The sequence below is a fragment of the Schistocerca gregaria genome, chromosome 3 (genome assembly GCF_023897955.1).
Source record: "Schistocerca gregaria isolate iqSchGreg1 chromosome 3, iqSchGreg1.2, whole genome shotgun sequence".
NCBI lineage: Eukaryota > Metazoa > Arthropoda > Insecta > Orthoptera > Acrididae > Schistocerca > Schistocerca gregaria.
The window spans coordinates 663,065,115-663,084,621 of NC_064922.1; the positions used below are offsets into that span (position 1 = coordinate 663,065,115).

A 19,507-nucleotide genomic window follows, 5' to 3' on the forward strand; every position below is an offset into this window, starting at 1 on the left:
CAGATCTTACATCTCCTCCATGACGAAGAATACTTGTTTCTTAAATATCACATGAAATAAAGACATGTGAGTATGTGAGCCAAGTTAGGTGGTGAATAGGGAATACACGTTTTAAATGGCCAAAATACCACATATATACACAATCTTTACCCCCTCCATCAATATATCACATCAGGTGAGGTAAGCCTACCTGTGCATCTTCAAGATGTACATCTCTTCCCTGTGATTGACTTTCTCCAGCAACCATGTCTTCATACTCGCGTTTTCTCGCTTCAACCTCTGCAAGCTCATCCTCAAGTTCACGAATATCTTGTTCATGTGCTGCATCTGCTTTTTTCGCCTGAGCCAGAGATTTACGAGCTGACTCAAGTTTCTTTTGAATATGAGCAACACGTTCTTTGGCCTTTATGAAAGTAGGTCTCTTCTTGTTAATCTCAACTTCCTACAGTACAGAGGAAAAATACATATAGTTACAATATTATAGCCAATAGTCAAAATTACATGATGAAACAATGAAAAACTACAATGAATACTGCCCAAAGAAAAAGCAGTTGTTTCTCACAGCTCATTCTTAGAGTTAAAAACAAAAGTTCATTACACACAGAAATGTGTGTGTGTGTGTGTGTTTTTATCCAAGTACAAAATATAATCTCACCGCATCACTGAGACACTATAAATTACTAAGGTCACGTTTTGGATGTACATTCACTGATCAGAACTTTCTGTAAGATATATTTAATAACAAAAGTCAACTAAATTTCATTTAATCAATAGACCAAAAATGTAAACCTGAATAGGGTTACAGTGGTATTTATGAGATGTAGATATCCTCATACTGAACCTGGCAAAGCTTCGCAATTGCTAATTATGAATAAGAGTCACGTAAATGTCCTAATGCCCCCCCCCCCCCCTACCCGTTCATCTCTTCCTGCCCCACTAGCTATCTTCACCATCTTCTCCCACATTTCAGTTCCTCTTCTCCTTCCTCCTCTTTATGTCCATCCTCTCCTCCCTCTCTGTACATATCCTCTCCCCACTCTCTCTGACCTTAAGCACAGTTTATTGTTATTGCCGAAGACACCTTGATTGAAAACTGAAGTCACTTAAAATGCATGCCTAAACTTGTTGGGAGCATCCGTATATGGGATATGAGAGGCCTCTCCTGCTACTGGACCTTTGAGAATAGTAGCTTCAATGGTATATTACACATAGTTTTAATCTGCAAATTGGCTAAATTGCAATACTGGCATGATTCAGATTCTGTAGTAGTATTCTAATCATAAGTGCCAATATGCCGTAAGTACAACTTCGCTGTTTTCTATTAAAACAGAATGTGAAGAAGAAAAACAAACATGTACATAGTTGTGTATATAATTTCTGTTTGCAATTCTATATAAAGAGAAGGAATATATATGGGAGAAACAATAGGTCTAATGTTTAAATGTGCTGCTACTGTAGTTAAAACTGACTGTGCTAAAGAAAATGAAACCACATTTTTTTCAGCAGGGCGTAGCACAGCATTTTTGTTTTCACATAAAACTTGTACACTGTTGTTTAAAAATAATATAACAGCTCTCTGAATGTTTATTAGACTATTATGAAAAAATTTCAAATAAGGTGGTCAAGAAATTTCACAATTTTTGCTGACAACTTTTCCATGTTGTTTATATATCCTATGTCTAAACAAATGTTTATTAAGAGTATCACCTAAAAATCTAAAGTACATCAGTCGGGAACTTTTCAAGATTTTTGCTAACAACTTTTCCTATTTTTACACACACACACACACACACACACACACACACACACACACACACCTGAAAAAGTTTTCAAGATTTTTGCTAACAACTTTTCCTATTTTTACACACACACACACACACACACACACACACACACACCTGAAAAATATGTACCCATGTCTGTCCGAACATTCATTAGCATATCATATAAAATTTTAAGTTAATCCGTTAACATATACATTAAAAAATACATAGCCCATATTCATCCAAACATTTATTAGTCTCTCATGTAAAAATCTGAAGTAAATCAGTAAGAACTTTTAGAGATTTTGGTAACAACAGTAAACAATGAATTGTCTTTGTATAGTAGCGCGGATTTTATAGTCAATTTATACAGCACATATATTAAAAAAAAATTTTGTACCTAATTTTAAAAAAATGTATGCTATGTCCATGCAAATGGTTATTAGAGTATCACATAAAAAATTAAAGTACATCATTTAAGAACTTTTGCTGACAATGTTTCCCCTTTATACAGTATGTGTGGATAGCGTTTTCGGTTAGCATGCAGAAGGTTGAGGGTTTGATTCTGGGTTGAGGCTTATTTGTTTTTGTTTACTAAAACTAGTCCGCATGGTATGGTAGCTAGCATCTTAATTGTCATACAGTGATTACAGGGGGTTTTCTACGAAACATTTGCAGTTCTGTACCATGAACACAGAAATGGAAGTACAATCATTTTCACTGGGCAGCTTTTAAAGAAGCCTTTGGCACATTATGGATGCGAATTGTTTCGCGGCACTGCATCTACTAGATTCTACACCTATTTTCTGTGTACCCTCCCCCAATGGTTTCATCAAAATCATTTGCAAAGCATGTTGCTAGCCCAACTGGTGATGTAAGACCCTAACTTAGTGTAATGGGCCTGAATGTGGCAAGAATAACAGTTGGTATTAATCCATGGGGCCACTGAGGAACGGTACACACAAAACAAGTTAGATCCTAGTAGATGCAGTGGCGCAAAACAGTTCATATCCATGGCACACTAAAGGTTTCTTTAAAAGCTGACCAATGAAAACAATTGTACTTCCATTTCTGTGTTCTAGTACATAACTGCAACTGTTTTTTCAGAAGACTCACAGTAGTCGCTGTATGAAGATTAACACACCAGATAGCGTACCAAGCTCACTACTTAAAAAAAAAAAAAAAGAGCCTCAATCTAGTATCTAACCCTAGGCTTACTGTATGCTAACCCAAAACACTATCCACCGCACCAATTGGACAGCACTGCCACTACCACCTGACAGACATTGTTACTGTACACATGATTACTGTACACATGATGCCAACCTTTAACGTCCATTTACTGCCCGAAATATGCACAGGACAAAATTTTGTATTGCAAGTATGTGAGGAATCAGTATGCAAAGTCCGAGTGCACGCATTTTTCTTCACCCTGTATTTTTAAAACATGTGTAGCCTATTATTGCTTCACTGACTGCTTGAGTAATCTTAACTGATAAGGATTACCTATGCAAATAAAACGGCAAGAGGTCTGTCTTTAATATTACTGGCACAATCTGTACACCAAGCAGTGTGGCGCAGTGGATAGCATTGCTGATTAGCAGGCTGCAAGTCAACAGTTTAAACCACAGCAATTATTTTTTATTTTTTATAATCATCATTTCTGGAATGTCCTCAAAATTTCTTACGTTTCTAATGTCTGCATATTCTGGAATATTCAATGTCTGTATAAATAGCAGCCGTCGCCACACAGTAGTCAGTTCAGTTTTGTTCTGGCTGTACTACAGTGTTCGCGATTAATGCGTTTTCAGTGCTATGTGTTCCCTGCTTTCGGACATTGATTTGATAGTGAATGCGGCATGACATTGCTTGGTGGAGGCACCGAGTGTACTTCAGTTAATCTAAGTAATGGTGACTCCACTCAGACAATGTAAAAGCTGTCGCCTATGTGGGCAGGAACCAGTATACAAGCAGTAAATCATTTCCACAATCTGAATATTCAGGGGACTAATGGATTTCAAAACAACAGTAAGTTAGCTGCACATAGGTATCCATCAGTGTTTCTCAGATAAGCTGGTCAGGACCTAATGAAATAGCTGAAAGGATTTGACTGGATCACCACAAACAAGAGATATGATGTGGTTGGCAAATGAATGATTTTACTTGATGGCACAATGGTTTGAGAACAAAGGAGAGAAGCTAATTAGCTGCGACAAATTCCAGACCGAACTGAACAAAACATCTGGTGACAATCAACAGTAAGCCCTCTGACTGAAGAACAGGGACCAGTGTCATGGGGAAAAGACACAGTCCTACATACAGAATGTTTCGGTTCTGTGCCATATTGTGAATTTGAATATGAGAGAAGCTGACAAACTCTCACACTTGATGAGAGGAATCACAGAAAACATGTACCAAGCTCTTCTGGCAAAGGTTGTTACAACAACTGAGAAATTCATCAAAAGGTGTCAGTGCATCAAGGAAATGCAATAGAAAAAGAGTCGACTGAAAGACATGTGTTTGACACATGAATGTGGTCCCCATGGCAGTTGTGGAAGATCACCATGACATCACCTCTCTCATACACCAGTTTATAAGAGAGGAGATACAGAATTTTATGGCAGCTTGAAATGTTGGATCAAGCAAGCAAGAGATAGCAGCCATGAATGTCGACTCCATATGTCAGGAGGTAGTGAAAAAAGTTGAAGATGTGTGTCCAACTTGAGCATCAATCTTGACCACCAGTCGAATGTGTAAGGAAGAATGGATTCTACCAGCTCAGATTTGAACCACATGACAACATAGCATCTGACCAACACAGGTGCAAGCAACTCTTCCACAAAGTATAAAAGCCATTTGCTATTCCCTTAATGATATAGCAGTACCAGCCACTTAACTGCTGTCAAATTCAGGAACCATCAATGGAGGGGAAGCCACCATGAATGACAATCCTCCATGGACAACAATCACCAACATATGAGCTAACATGTCCGGATGCCAGTCGACTTAGGGCTTTCCTTTTCTTTAATGTTGAACACACTAACAGCTAGAGAAGACTATCTTCTGTGATATGAAGGAGACTATGCTGAAAGTCGTGTATGGGAAACATTATCCAGCTGACAGGCACATGTATTGCAAGAATAACTATCAATGACAGAACACAGCACTCCGAATTTGTTGTTTCATCAGCACAGCACTCTGAATTTGTTGTTTCATCAGAATGTCATCACATTGTTATTATCAAAAGGACTTCTTGCAGCCATCACAAGCATCCACAGGCTGAGGAAGATCAGAGCTCCAAACTGACAGAGCACACGTAACAAAGATTGCTTGCCACTGAAGACATTGTTATTCCACACTCGTCGAGGAGACGAGTTTCAGTTGTCAATCTAGAAACTCCAACTGTGAAGATTTTGTTGACTGCAAAAAGCTACTTGGGATCACAAAACAAATCTAGATGCCAGTAACAATCATATACATTGTAAGTGATATAAAGGAGGACTTTCCATCACTATTTGTCACAAGCAGCCACAACTCATCTCTAAAGTTATGTGCACAGTGACAGCTGAACCAGTCCAGACGGACCGCTCAGAGCCATCGCCAAAGAATCATTCTGCTACCACTACAGACATCACAATGGAGGAAGCTACTATTGAACTACCAATAAGATCTTGCCTGAACGAGGAACACTGTCAGTGAGTGTTATCTGTTGGACATCACTTTTTGGATGCTTTCAAACCTGGTGTGGAGAAAAGACAGGCCAAGCTCCCAATGGTTAAACACTGTATCACATGGGGAATCATTCACCAATTAACCAACATTTGTACAGTGTGCTGCCAACTGAATGACAGATAATCTGGGAGGAAGTGGAATAAATGCTGCAAGATGATGTCATTGAACCTTCAAAGAATGCCCTTGGTCCTCTTGTGTGGTTTTTGTGAAGAAGAAGAAGAAGAAGAAGAAGAAGAAGGATGGGACACATTTCTGCATTGAGTTCCAATGACTGCAAAAATCACGAAAAAAAGATTACATGTCTATTCAAGTCGATGTGTGGGAATCAATGTGTAATTGGGTAAAACACTGCACTGAAAATCTAATCCACTATCTTACAACCAAAGCTGTACCAGTTACTGAGGCTCCAGAAATTGCAAGGATCCATGTAGAGGACATCATTTTTGAAGAACAAAACACACTGTATGATGTTCTTTGATCATGGAAAGGTTGCCCATTAGAGACTAGTATCAAAGGTAATTTCATGTTGCAACATTGCCCAAAAGATGACAATTGCCTACCACCCACAGATGAATGATCTCACAGAATGCTTTAATAAGACACTGGCAGGTATGCTCTCTATGTACACTGATGTCAAACAGAGAAATTGGGATACAACACTGCAAGTCATGACATTTTTATGCAATACTGTGAAGCAAGGTACTACAGTCTCCATACCACTCTCTCTACTCCACGGATGCAAGGCTGAAACCACAATGGATGCACTGTTCCTCTTTCAAACGGACAATACTTAGGATGACTGCATAAAACACCTCATCACTAGGTTCAAAGAAGCAAGTAACCTAGTTTGCATAGATACCTTGGATGTCCAGAAGAATGACACATGGTATAATGCCTAGTATCAGTCAGTGAGATACAGCCAGAGAGACCTGGTATGGTTTTTAGGCCTGTGCAAAAAGTGGGATTATTGGAAAAGTTACTAAAGCTCTACTTGAGGCCATATTGTATGCTTTGTCACTTGCCTCACTAGGATTATGATCCTTCATCATGAAAAAAAAGTGCAGAGACGTCATCATTGTCCTTATGAAGCTGTACTACAGTCCCGATGCACAATTCACTAATGGGGGCTTCTTGTTAAATGAAACTGAAGACCTACTTAGTGATTGGAAAACTTCGTTGTGAGGGGCCACCTTCAATGCTCATCACAGTGAAGGAGATGTGACAACATGACCAGAAGATGGGGATCTGGCAGTACTGTCATACAGAGGGCCATCGACAAGAACTAGAGCCACTGAAAAGTTCTGAAACAGTGGGTTCGCCAAGAAAGGGAGAAATGCCACCAGCTGTGCTCCTTTCGGTGTGGTGTAGTGATTAGAATCAGTGGCTGGCATGATGTGGGTCACCATTTCAAACCCGACCACCAGCAGTTATTTGTCACTTAGTATTTATCTTTTCTGGTAGGTTCTCAAAATTTCTCGCGTTTGTGATGTTTGTATAAAAAGCAGCACTCTCCATTCAGGAGTAGTTTCTGTTCTGTTTAGTTTTGGCTGTACAGTGGTGTTCATGATAAACATGCTTTCAGTGATAAGCATTGTTCATCACTGATGACCCTGGTTTCAGATTTGGATGTAAGATTCCGTTTACGATGTGTCATGCTTTATAAATTACTTAACCTGCTACAATCTGATTTTATTTTAATGCATATTCATTTACTCTGGTTTCTATTTCTTATGTGATGTTTCCCAGTAGATATAACATGGAGTAGCAGTCTACCCCAAGTCAACTGTCTAAATTCTGTAACTATGCAAAACAAACCTGTATCAAAAAAGTAAATACAAAGCATTCTTACAGCGTACAGTTAAAACAAAAATTTCACATTAAGTGTTGTTAAATATTACAACATGACAAAAAAGTGAGAAAGTGTAACTAGAAAACTATAACTGACTATGAACTAAAATAATCAACACAGAAAAGTGAAAATTTACCATTTCTCTTATATTCTGCTCAACCTTGGCTAGCTCCCGAGATATTTTACCACATTCCTTCTTTTTTTCTTTAAGCTCTTCCTCTGCCTTTTGTTTTCGTTTTTCCACTTTCTTCACATCGTGTTGCTTTCGACCTAGCTCTTGCTCCAGCTGCTCAATATCTTTTTCATTGTGATACAGGCGAAACAATTGCAGTTCTACTTGCTTGTCATGCTAGAAAAAAGAAAGATACATGTTTAATATTGTAACTATCTTTAGAAAGGTGTAGTAAATGCCTCTCATTTCAGCTACACAAGTATTGCTACCACATTTATTCCTTGTTCTTTTAAAGGGGGACTGTACGGAGATGAAGTTCCATTCACACACAAGTAATCGAGTTGTTGGAGCAATGGGGTTGAATTCCAAACTACTCCTGTAATGTTTCCAACAAGAAAAATTGGGAACACATTTTATGCTTGAGATTGCCATACAGAAGTGAAAAGTACTAAATTGTTCCAGCAGCCAAACAGTCAAACATTAAAAATGACTTATAAACTGCCCCTGTATGCATCCCGCTGCATGCGCACATGCATACGTGTATGCACGCAACAGAAAGACTGTCAAACAAATAGGCCTTCCAAATTAGACAAAACACACACACACACACACACACACACACACACACACACACACACACACAACCACTGACCAGGGACAGTGATCATGTGTTTTTGTTGTGCCTATCTGCGTCTCAGCACCTCCGCTATGTTGTGAGGATAAAAATGAACAGTGTGTAGGTACATGATGAAAGACCCCCAGGACATTGTAAAGTTAAAAAAAAATCACCATTCATTTTTCATTATACATGATTTTGTTTTTCACTCTCTTCTATGTAGAAGTTCTGTTAAGAAGTGCCGTTCGGAGGATGATGGGCTACAAGTGTTTTGTATCATATATGTTTCAAAATAAGAAAAAAATTTGATACCAGTATTAAGAATTTTTTATTGATGTGAAGAGAAATCAAGTAAGGATGTATGACACGCACTGGTGTACTTGGAGTCCGCTGCCTGCATCTACAATTGAAATATAACAGAAGAAGTCCGATAGCCTAAAAATTCGTGCAAGCACAGAATATTTCTAATAATGCAATTGTATTATTCTTTTAAATGTTTCTCATATGTCCATGTATATTATTTAATTTAATATTTTTTTGCAACACAACAGACTGCACAATTTTCAATTGGGTACTTATCTATTTTAAATACTTCATACTGAACGTGACTACACTGGTGGCAACAAGAAATTTAACACAGGTGGGCAAATTTAGTCATTCATCTTCTAAATTCCTTTTAGGAAGACTCCTTGGAATGTTTAGTAGCTTCAGCCTTTAGACTGCTATGGATGTGCTCTCAGCATTCCACATTGAGCTCAGCTCTGTTGTCGATATTCTGCTTGTCTAGTGCTGCTACCTGTGCTGAAAGATGGCATTCTGGCTGCTGTGAAATGCTTATCATTCGATTTTAAGAAAACTATTTAGCGAACAAAATTGATTTTAGCACATCTTACAGTCTGATACCTTCACTTGATAAATGACTTAATTAATTTTTGTTATTCTACATACATACTTTGCTGCATCAAATTCAGTAAAGCATTGCAGGAAATCGTAAAGAGTTTCGAGAGGTACAAACATAATGCGCACACTTTGCATTCGCTCATATCTCGCTGTATGCAAAATGTCGATAAGACGATAAGATACCTAGTTGCCCCATACATTGGGAATCATGTGGTCATAACAATTGTCACATTCTGTAAATGGTTTAAGATATCAAAATGAGGTTTTCTTGCAAACGATAGTAGGCAAAGTGACATGTGTTACATGAAAAGCATTAAAAACTTTTTATTTGGGGAGATGTGGAAGTAAAGTAACTTGTGCACAGCAGTTAAAGGGTTGGCAGAATAGGACGCATAAACATGTCAATAGTGTGTAAGGAAAACCCAGAGGCCACACTTAAAACATGTGCTCAGCACCTGGGAACTGGCGATGCGTGACGCGTTACCTCATACATGTCATTCAAAGGGTTTACCACTTTCCACAATGAGCTGTTTAGACTTTTTTGTCACTACAGACTGACACTTTTCAAAATCACGAAGAAAATATAAAGATAGTAAACCATTTACATTAAAAAGTTTGATTCTTCTTTCTAATGCTCTTATAATTTTTTCTGAATGTAAATGATATTTTTTTCTAGTAATTTCCAAAGTTGAAAGATTTTCAAAAAAGAAAAAACTTCTAAAACTCATCATTTTTAATGTTTGAGAGAAATAATCACCTAAAAAAGAACACATTTATTGAAAAAAGTGTGTATACAAAAAAATTCAAATTCAAAAATTAAATACAAAAAAATTCAAATAATTCAGCATTTTTTTATCAACATAATTTATTTGGGTATGGTACTCTTTGAAACAGTCAAGTATGCAGAGATCCACACTACACTGCTTACCCTACTGGGTTTCTTACTTTTTCCCCCAGTTTCTTTTTCCTTTTATCTGCACACACTTTACAGCACCTTGCTGCGTTTTGTTTACATGCTGTAACTGGGATCTTTTCGCGGAAGTGTCACCCAAACACTCTGCCCGCACTTGGTGATGGTCCACTTTGTGAATCCTGAAGCCTTCCACACCACCACGAGTTGCTAGCTGCTTACGTAAGACCTTCATGAAGCACACCAGAGATGTTGTCTTTTGGTTTGTACACAATCCAACTATTCACTATTGCTAAAAGTAATAAGTGAAAGAAAATCTTTTCCAGCGATTCAATGTCTTCCGAGAGTAAGGACAATAGCTCGATAACTGGTCATCCCTGTCTACTCAAGTTTTACCCTTGTTATAGTCTATTGCAACAGCTGGTTTATGTCTCTCTACTTGTCCTCCTCCGTTTCTGGTACAAGTAACAGCCGAAGTTGCTTGATGTTTGGTTGAAAGACAACACACATCACCGGTTGATTTCTGTTTTACTGCAAGTAAATATTCCTTCGCTTCCCCCTTCTTGTTTTTCGTTACAGTGCCTACATCCAACGTTTATTCTGCCACAGACAGTTCAACACGGCAGGGCTTGTGTAGCACCTATCCATATAAATGCAGTGTGCTTTGCCAAAATAATCTCCATACAAGATCACAATTACTGACAAGACAGAGTTATCTACATTCTTTGCTTTACCTGTGTATATACAGGGTGTATACATGGACAAGGAAAAGAATTCCCAGATAAAAATGCACTTTTTCCCAGGTGAAAACACACATTTTTCTGGGTGAAAATATCCATCGGAACTGTAAAACTTATCAATTCCTTGAATGACAAATTTTTATACACTACTTCCGGGCACTTTAGGAAAATAAACCCAACAAAAAAATAATGTGTTCTGGAACTGTCTTTGATGTGCAGCAACACGTATGATGCATATTTTCATATTATAGAAGTATAAATACGTATTCTACCAAACAAGCAAATTATTTTTTGAAGCACCGAAATCCTGTTTTTAATATCCTTTTGTCAGCCAATCACAGCTCATGTCATGTTATCTCGCCAGCAAATGAAAGCAGATATTCAGAACATAGGACACCTGAACTGTCAGCCAGTAGCTACAACACTGTCAAGTAGAGCGGGTACACAAATAGGAAAAGTTTACGGTTTAAATTAATATACATGTAATATAGCTACAAAAAAAGCTAAGCTTTGCTGCCCCCCCCCCCCCCCCCCCACTTCTTTTGTTAGAATTTTCCTTCAAGATATATCAAACACAAACGTGTCAGTAAAATTTTAAATGATAACATAAATTTCTTGTTTTCTAGGCCTAAAATTCTTCTAAGCAGCTGGTCCTCAAAAGTCTTAAGCTTCGAATGAGAGACAATCACTCTGTGATTTAAGAAATTCATCACACATTTCCAGACATAACACAATTCGTCTTGTGTAAAAGGAAATTTACTTTGAAAGTAAAGATTCTCAAACAATCATTTGGAATATTTTCCCACGACCTGCTAGAAGTGTAACCTTTTTTAACATAATGCTCACCAAAAGCAGTTCTTATGAAGTACTGCATAGTCTTCATCCTGAAGCCTTTGACACATTTTGCTGTCGGCAAACTGTGGTTTGTTGGAAGTCTTACATTGGTGTTTCTCTCTTGTTTATGTTTTAATGCCACAGTATTATTCTACAGTAGCGGGCTTAAGTAAAGTTCTTTGTTAGAGTATCAGTTCTTACCAGTCAAAATTACAAAAATTTAACTCAAAAGTAAGACAGTGAAAAATTCCCAGAATTCTAAAAAAATCCTGAGTTTTTATCTGTTTTCTCCTGGATGAAAAACTTCCCAGGTTCTACCTGGATTTCCCAGTTGTTCCAGTGCATATACACCCTATAAATATCGCAATTCATATACACCCTATAAATATCCCTATTCTGCCTCTGAAGAGGCATATTCCTTCATCAATTGTGAGGTTCATGCGTTGGTTGAAGTTATTCTTACACTTTGTAATGAAAGAATTGAAGAAGGGCCCAATTTTGTGCAGTGGACCATGTACAGTCTGATCTCATTTTACGAATTTCATTTTGTCATTCACATGCAACATAAACAAAACCAAAGTAAATCTGTATCTACTCACTACCTTGCTCAGCTGTGAGGTATTTATAAATGCATCCTTTGACCAATCGTCACTTTTTTTGGCATCTTCACTATACTCATTTGCAAAGTAATAGAGATGAGCTACTGACTACCACTGCCACATAGACTTCCTTTTCAGAGAATTCCAACTTGTATTGTTTTTTATATCATCTCATTGTTGAAAAATACTGACAAGCACTCAAATTCACTACAATTTTCATCCATTTACAAATTACACCACTAGGACTATTGAAGACTGGCAAATCAGGTTGGTTGTCAACTCTTGACCCGTTGCTCACATCAGTGACCGCGTTTCGTGAAGTATCAGGACAAGTAGCAGTACTTAAAACCTCCTTTTCATCTGTCTATAAATAAACAAACACACATATACACCACTATAAAAATATCAAAATAATCTGAGTCAATATTTCCTTTCATAGTACCGTACATATTATTTCGTAATGATATCTTTCAGTATTATATATCCATACCTGAACTGTTGAAAGTTTCAAAAAATTTGTCTGAAGTTACATAACCAATAACCACATCAGTTTTTTCCTCCTCTGATCTGGGAGAACCATCACAAACTTCCATGCTCCTTACACAAAACAAACAAGCAAAGTGCACTACGCCTGAGTTGGAAGTTACGTGACTATGCTCGTGAAAACTGATGCTCAAGCTGCAGACTCATAGTGACCTCTGTCAGAAAGTAAATGAACTGCTCTTGCCACCAGTTCAATTGACAAAATGTACAGTGTACATTTTCACATTACACTTTTGCATTACAAATGTGCAGAAAACAAAGCAACATATGGCATACGGGCTCCATCTAAAGAGTTGTGTTTGCGAGAACTACAGATTGGCAAACTCATTCATTCTTGGGAACTAGTTCACTGATGATCACTCTTTTTTTAGAACCGTTCATTTTTACTAATTCACCATTCATTTGTGCTTGGTATATGGTTCTTATGAAAAATTGAAAATTAGTAGCATAGGTGGCTGAAGATGAAGGCGCCAAGAAGGGGCACTTGCCTCCGCCCTGAGTATAGAGTTTTTATTTATAACACACTTGTAATTTTTGTGATTCTGCAAAACCTCTCGTTTAGCCACCTGTAGCATTATGTGGCTGATCGTAGTGAAATAATATAAGGTGGCATACAAAAAAAACGGCTCCAAGTACAGACTGCTCACCAGTTATGCAGGATTTGTTGACTTCTACGAGCAGAATAGATAAACATGCAATAATTAGGCACTGAAGAAATAACAAATAAGCTAATGCAAACAACAACTTCAAAACAATAGATGATGATTGGTAGGCAACAATGTGCAGTCTAGTACTCGGGGCCAACTTTTTGTACGCTACCCTGTAGCGCTGAAACAATATTGTAGAAGTTATCATATTCTCTTTACAAAATGTGACACTAGACTCTCGATTATGTAATGCAGACTTCATAAGGTTGTAAGTTGGTGTGCCTTCTATAACAATGGACATGCTCTTTTACCTTGGATAAAAAAAAGACGAAACTAGTCACTCGTGTGTACTGTGCCAACTTCCTTTGAATGTGTAATAACAAAATATCTTGCTTTTTACAAATATTTCTTCTGCTGCTTATCGAAATAGTGAAGTAAGCTGATATGCTGTTTTGTTACCTGAAAAGATGTATGTATTACATGCCACATAATTTTATGTTATTAACATAAAAAAGCATTTTAATTACCAGTCATGGATGCTGAATAGAATACGAAAAGAACCAGAAGTTCAGTGTTCAAAAAAGGCTTGAAACAGATTTGGAATGGGCGTGCACAGCAAAAGAAAAGAACAACTCATTACTGAACTCACTATGAGCAGTCGGCAGAGGAACTGCGACGAGTGGCCACACGAAGAAGGACAAGTCTGGCAGAGTGAGACCGAGACAGATGGGAATGGGACAGAGGCTGGAAAGAGACCGGCCAACGTGTCGTTGTGGGAATGACACTGACCGTTTCCCGTTCCCGGGAACTATAAGTAGAAAGCTGCGACCAAAGCGAACTATTGAAGTATTATTTCTTACTATTTGTTCATCGCTCGTTCCGTTCATCTTTATGAACCATTCTTTTGGACGCGTTAGTTCGTGAACGGCCCATCTCTAGCGAGAATGTATTGCGTACAGATTTAGCGTGGAATGCCAGGTACATTACTGACTGAAATGTAGGTAGAAATTCCAGTGTTTTGATGTTGCCTGAACTGTTTTCTCCTGAAAACTTGAGTGTATGTTATATGCTTTAAAAATTCATACTCTATGTGACAAATAGATACTAAGCTCAGTTAAGATATGTTAATTCAAAATGCAAACATTTAGGATGAGCACAGCCAAGGCAACAAAAATATTTAGTGAAAAGCTTTGATTTCTCATCATCGACTGTGAAGAAGATGAACCACCATCTCCATAATCTAGCATACAGGCTACTAACGAGGGAAACTCCTCATAACACTCACCTCACATTTAGTGGTAAGGCGGCCCTGTGGATAGTCCAACAAAATCTGAACACAGATCAAGCAAGGAAACAGGAAAAAGGTGTACTGAATGTGCAAAAAAGAAGCAAAATAGAAATAGTGAAAGGTCCAGCTCAAGATGTGCAACACCAATTAGTGCCACAGCGTCATGGTTATGGTGTTAGACTATGACAGGTGAGATAGCTTTGAAAATGGAACTCCTGCTTGGCAGTACAACGCCATGACCACACAACCACAACACCGTTGTTTCTGTAATTCGCTTCATGCCGTGCATCTTAAGCTTGGACCGTTCGCTATCTCAATTTTTCTTTTTTCACAGTTCAGTACATCATCATCTTATTTTCATGCTTGATCTGTGTTCAGTTTTTGGCGGGCTATCCTGTGAGCCATTTTACCACTAAATCTGAGAGGGGTGTGATGGGGAGTTTCCCTTGTATGGTGGAGTTCCCAGGTTCAATTCCCAGTTTCAACCTTTTTTTTTCTTTGTTGGACATGCATGGAACACAGTTCGCAGTCTTGTGAGGTCAAATGAACAGCAAACTGAAATAGTGAGCAACAATACTGACACACAAGTTGCTGAAATTGGGTTAAATGACATTCATCAGTCTGAGCCACCTGACCTCTTTTTTTTTTTAATTGTTTAACAGAAAACTGTTTACATGAAAGCATTGACTTACAGTGAAAATCTGACACACAAACCAAAACAACAGCAAGCTTACCAAATCTTCCTTCAGACGCTGATATTTCTCTGCTTCCTCCTTTTCCAATTTGGCCTCTTTACGCTCTGCAGCAATACCTCTTTTCTTCTGGTAAGTGAACTGAGTTTCCTCTTCTGCCTTTAACATTTCTGCTCTCAGACGCTCATATTCTTCCTTAAGTGCTCCAGACCTACAATTTAGAAGTACTGTCTCAGTTTTATTGTCAAACAAAGGTGAACACATTGTACGAATCAAAAGTGTAATGCACAAAACATGCCTGGTCCAGACTAATAAAAACAACAACTAAAGATCCACATAGCAAAGGATGACACAGAAACTATACTCTGAGTATGAAATTGTTGAAGTTGACATTGCACTTCAATTACCTTACAAAATAGCTACCACCATTTTACACAGGAAGAAAGTTAATCAATGAACTAGCTGTCTGAAATTTGTTTGAGGATTCCTATCACAATAGACTATAATGACAATATAGTGAGACACCTGCAACATAATGCATTGAGATACATAAAATAATGGAAAGGCAATAACCCACCTACACAGAAACACCCATAAAAAAACAGCATTCACACTAGCTTACAAATACTGGCATTTTTTCTAGCAGAACTACCACAAATCCACACATACTACTACTCAGACACCCAAATGTACACTCCCATGCACACAGCAAGACTGATTATTGATGCTCAATACAATAATCAATGGTCTTGCCCTGGCCACAGGAGTGTATGTATGGGTTTCTGTGTGATTGTGTGTTTGAATATGTATACTCCTGTTTCAAAACGAGCTAGTGCTCAAAAGCTAGTGTGAATGCTGTTTTCTGTTAGGTGTTTCTGTGCTCCACACTTCAAACCCTTACAGGTGTGGGGTTACCTTTTCTTTATTTTACATATTGCTCCATCCAGGAAATTCCATTATTGTTATAACACCTTGTTACTTTGAAAATAATTCCACTGAGTAAAAGTATCAACTCTGGCATATGAGTAAATACCTGAAAGTACCCAAAGATATAAAACTGAACATGATGAAAAACTGCTGCTATGCCTTTACACCATGGAGCATACAAATAATAAAGCTTTACACCACCTTCCTGTGAGAACAATTTTAATTCTCATGACATGATATGTAAAAACTATCCTACAACTCCGTAACAGAACTGCACACTGTAAACTGTAAGAAAACTGGATTATGGTCACTTTGTGGACAGAAGCACTATACCATTGAACTGTACTATGAAATACTGTCATCAAAGTTTACTATCTAATGTATGAGGTATACAGCAGGTGCAGAAAAATTAACCTGCTTTTTTGAACCATGCCAATATATAAAATATATTCACGTTTCAAATATCTTTTACATAACTTCATTTCAGCGTCACCAAATTCAATGCTCAATTATACTGAGATATATGAATCTGAGTTTCTTTTGTCTAAGTAGTGTGTGAAATGTTTAAGAAAGATATTGATTTGTTTTTGGAAAAAAAATTGCTAACAATGCAACTCTATTGACAAAAACAAGTGCATGAAAGATCTAGCAGTCTCTTTTCTCTCCCTCAAATTGTGGAACAAACAGTTAACTTGAAAGATAAAGAGCACGAAAAATTGTACTCATCTCAATTACAAATTTAATGCAAATTCTGTAGTTCAGTTCTACAACTGCTGTAGTTCAACTCTACAACTACAAATCTTATTTGAAATTTGTCTGTTTTCTTTCATTACTTTATCCACTCATAACTAATTCACAATATGTTGAGAACAATACAAAAGCACATCTACATTTTCCTTTATGTAAACAATCACAAATTTTCCAAAAACAGAATTAATGATTCCATACAAAACAAACTATTTTTAATTTTACAAGTTATCTGATAATTTTAAGCAGTACTGAAAAGCTAATCACTAAGTGGTAGTAAGCTGAATCCTGTGAAAGCTTTTTGGAACCAAGAGTTTCTTTCTCTGACAAAAGATAGGAAATAACTGGAAGAAAAGATACTGGTTGAACTAAAGATATAAAGCAAGTCACCCAGAACGCTAGGTCAAAAAAGAATTACCAGAAAGGAGGAGGAGGGTATTGGTTAAGGAGAAGCTTTGAAAACCAGAGAAATTTGAAGAGTCGGAGAAGGTGGTAAGCAAGTCCTAGATGAGTGGAAACACCATAAATTAATAAAAAATCTGAGGTAAGAAAATGCAGGAAAAACGGTAGAGAGAGAAGAAAAATAAAATTTAATTTTGGAATGTAATCACCTCGCTTTCAGCTGTTATAATTTTATGTTACTATTGCAATTTCAAGCACAAGATTTTGACATACAGGACTGCATTAGGCAATGCCAAAATTGCAATCTTAAACTAAAATTTGAACAACCGAAAGCAAGATTATATCACTTAAAAAAAAAATCACAGTAACTGTGGACCCATATTACAAAAAGGTAATAAAATTTTATTTATTCCATTCATCTCTGTCACTTTTAAATGCTTAGGTTTTCAGATTATCTTTACATTTACAACTCATTTTCTATTTTCATTCTGTCCAATTTTCTTGTTCTGACATCCTGCATGTATTTTCGTGGTACCCGTATGTCTTACCAGACACTTTAGGTCCAACCATTTCCCGCAGTCTCCAGAAAAAGGAGACCCAGGTACCAAAAGCCAGGAATTTTATACAGCACCAGTTCTACACTGCTGACATTAACAACATTAGACCACCAAGAACTGTGAATGTCAAACTTTTAGTTATTCTGCATTTTATGGGTAGTACTCTTCAGCATTGGAACTTCACATAGCTTGCATTTACTGCTGATACATTGGTCAGCAGAAAGTAACAAGTGTCTGGGGAAAAAACACAGATGACTCCCAAAGATTCCAAGACTTACCAACCGGGAAAGCGCCAGTAGATAGGCACAATGAATAAAACACACACACAGAATTCAAAGCTTTCGCAACCGGCGGCTGCTTCGTCAGGAAAGAGGGAAGGAAAAGGAAAGATGAAAGGATGTGGGTTTTAAGGGAGAGGGTAAGAAGTCATTCCAATTACCCTCTCCCTTAAAACCCACATCCTTTCATCTTTCCTTTTCCTTCCCTCTTTCCTGACGAAGCAGCCGCCAGTTGCGAAAGCTCGAAATTCTGTGTGTGTGTTTGTGTGTTTTATTCATTGTGCCTATCTACCGGCGCTTTCCCGCTTGGTAAGTCTTGGAATCTTTGTTTTTAATATATTTTTCCCATGTGGAAGTTTAAAAACAAAGATTCCAAGACTTACCAAGCGGGAAAGCGCCGGCAGACAGGCACAATGAACAAAACACACAAACACACACACAGAATTACTAGCTTTCGCAACCGATGGTTGCTTCTTCAGGAAGGAGAGGGAAAGACGAAAGGATGTGGGTTTTAAGGGAGAGGGTAAGGAGTCATTCCAATCCCGGGAGCGGAAAGACTTCCCTTAGGGGAAAAAAAAGACAGGTGTACACTCGCGCACACACACACACACACACACACACACACACACACACACACACACATCCATCCGCACATACACAGACACAAGCAGACATATTTAAAGGCAAAATATGACTGCTTGTGTGTGTGTGTGTGTGTGTGTGTGTGTGTGTGTGTGTGTGTGCGCGCACGTGTGTGCGCGCGAGTGTACACCTCAGTTTACTGCAGAATTCTTATGCATACCCTAATTTTGAAGACAGTGAATTTTCTCGACAGAGAAAAGCTACTAACCACAAATCAAGAGAGATTTAGAACCTATCATTCATGTGAAAGGCAATAGGCAGATTCCATTTTCCTAGAATTCTGTAAAGCACTTAACGCAGTGCTATACTGTAGGTTGTCAATGAAGATCCAAGCATACACAATAGATCCTTAGATACATGAGTGGCCTGAAGACTTTTTAAGTGACAGAACCCAATCCACTGTCCTGGAAGCAACCGCCAGGGGGAAAGAAAAATTTCATCTGGAATGCCTCAGGGAAGATTGATAAGACCACTCTTGTTCTCTATGCAAATAAATGATCTGACTGACAGGGTCAGCAGCAATCTGTGACTGTTTGCTGATGACAATGTAATATGTGGGAAAAAGTCATCCTTGAGTGGTTGTAGGAGCATAAAGGCTGACTTTGACAGAATTTCAATTTGGTGTGATGAATGGTATTTTGCTGTGAATATAAAAATGTAAGCCAATGC

At 37.8% G+C, this 19,507-nt stretch overlaps 1 protein-coding gene across 2 annotated transcripts in view; it reads right to left on the minus strand.

Annotated features, from left to right (window-relative positions):
* The window catches only part of LOC126356368 (structural maintenance of chromosomes protein 1A), a 179,295-nt gene that overhangs the window by 126,551 nt on the left and 33,237 nt on the right, over nt 1-19,507 (minus strand). For both annotated transcript variants that reach the window (XM_050007357.1, XM_050007356.1), the window contains exons 5-7: nt 15,328-15,496; nt 7,481-7,693; nt 191-442 (exon numbers count right to left, since the gene is read on the minus strand). In XM_050007357.1, coding sequence (XP_049863314.1) covers nt 191-442; nt 7,481-7,693; nt 15,328-15,496 — 634 coding nt within the window. The remainder of the gene's footprint in view (nt 1-190; nt 443-7,480; nt 7,694-15,327; nt 15,497-19,507) is intronic.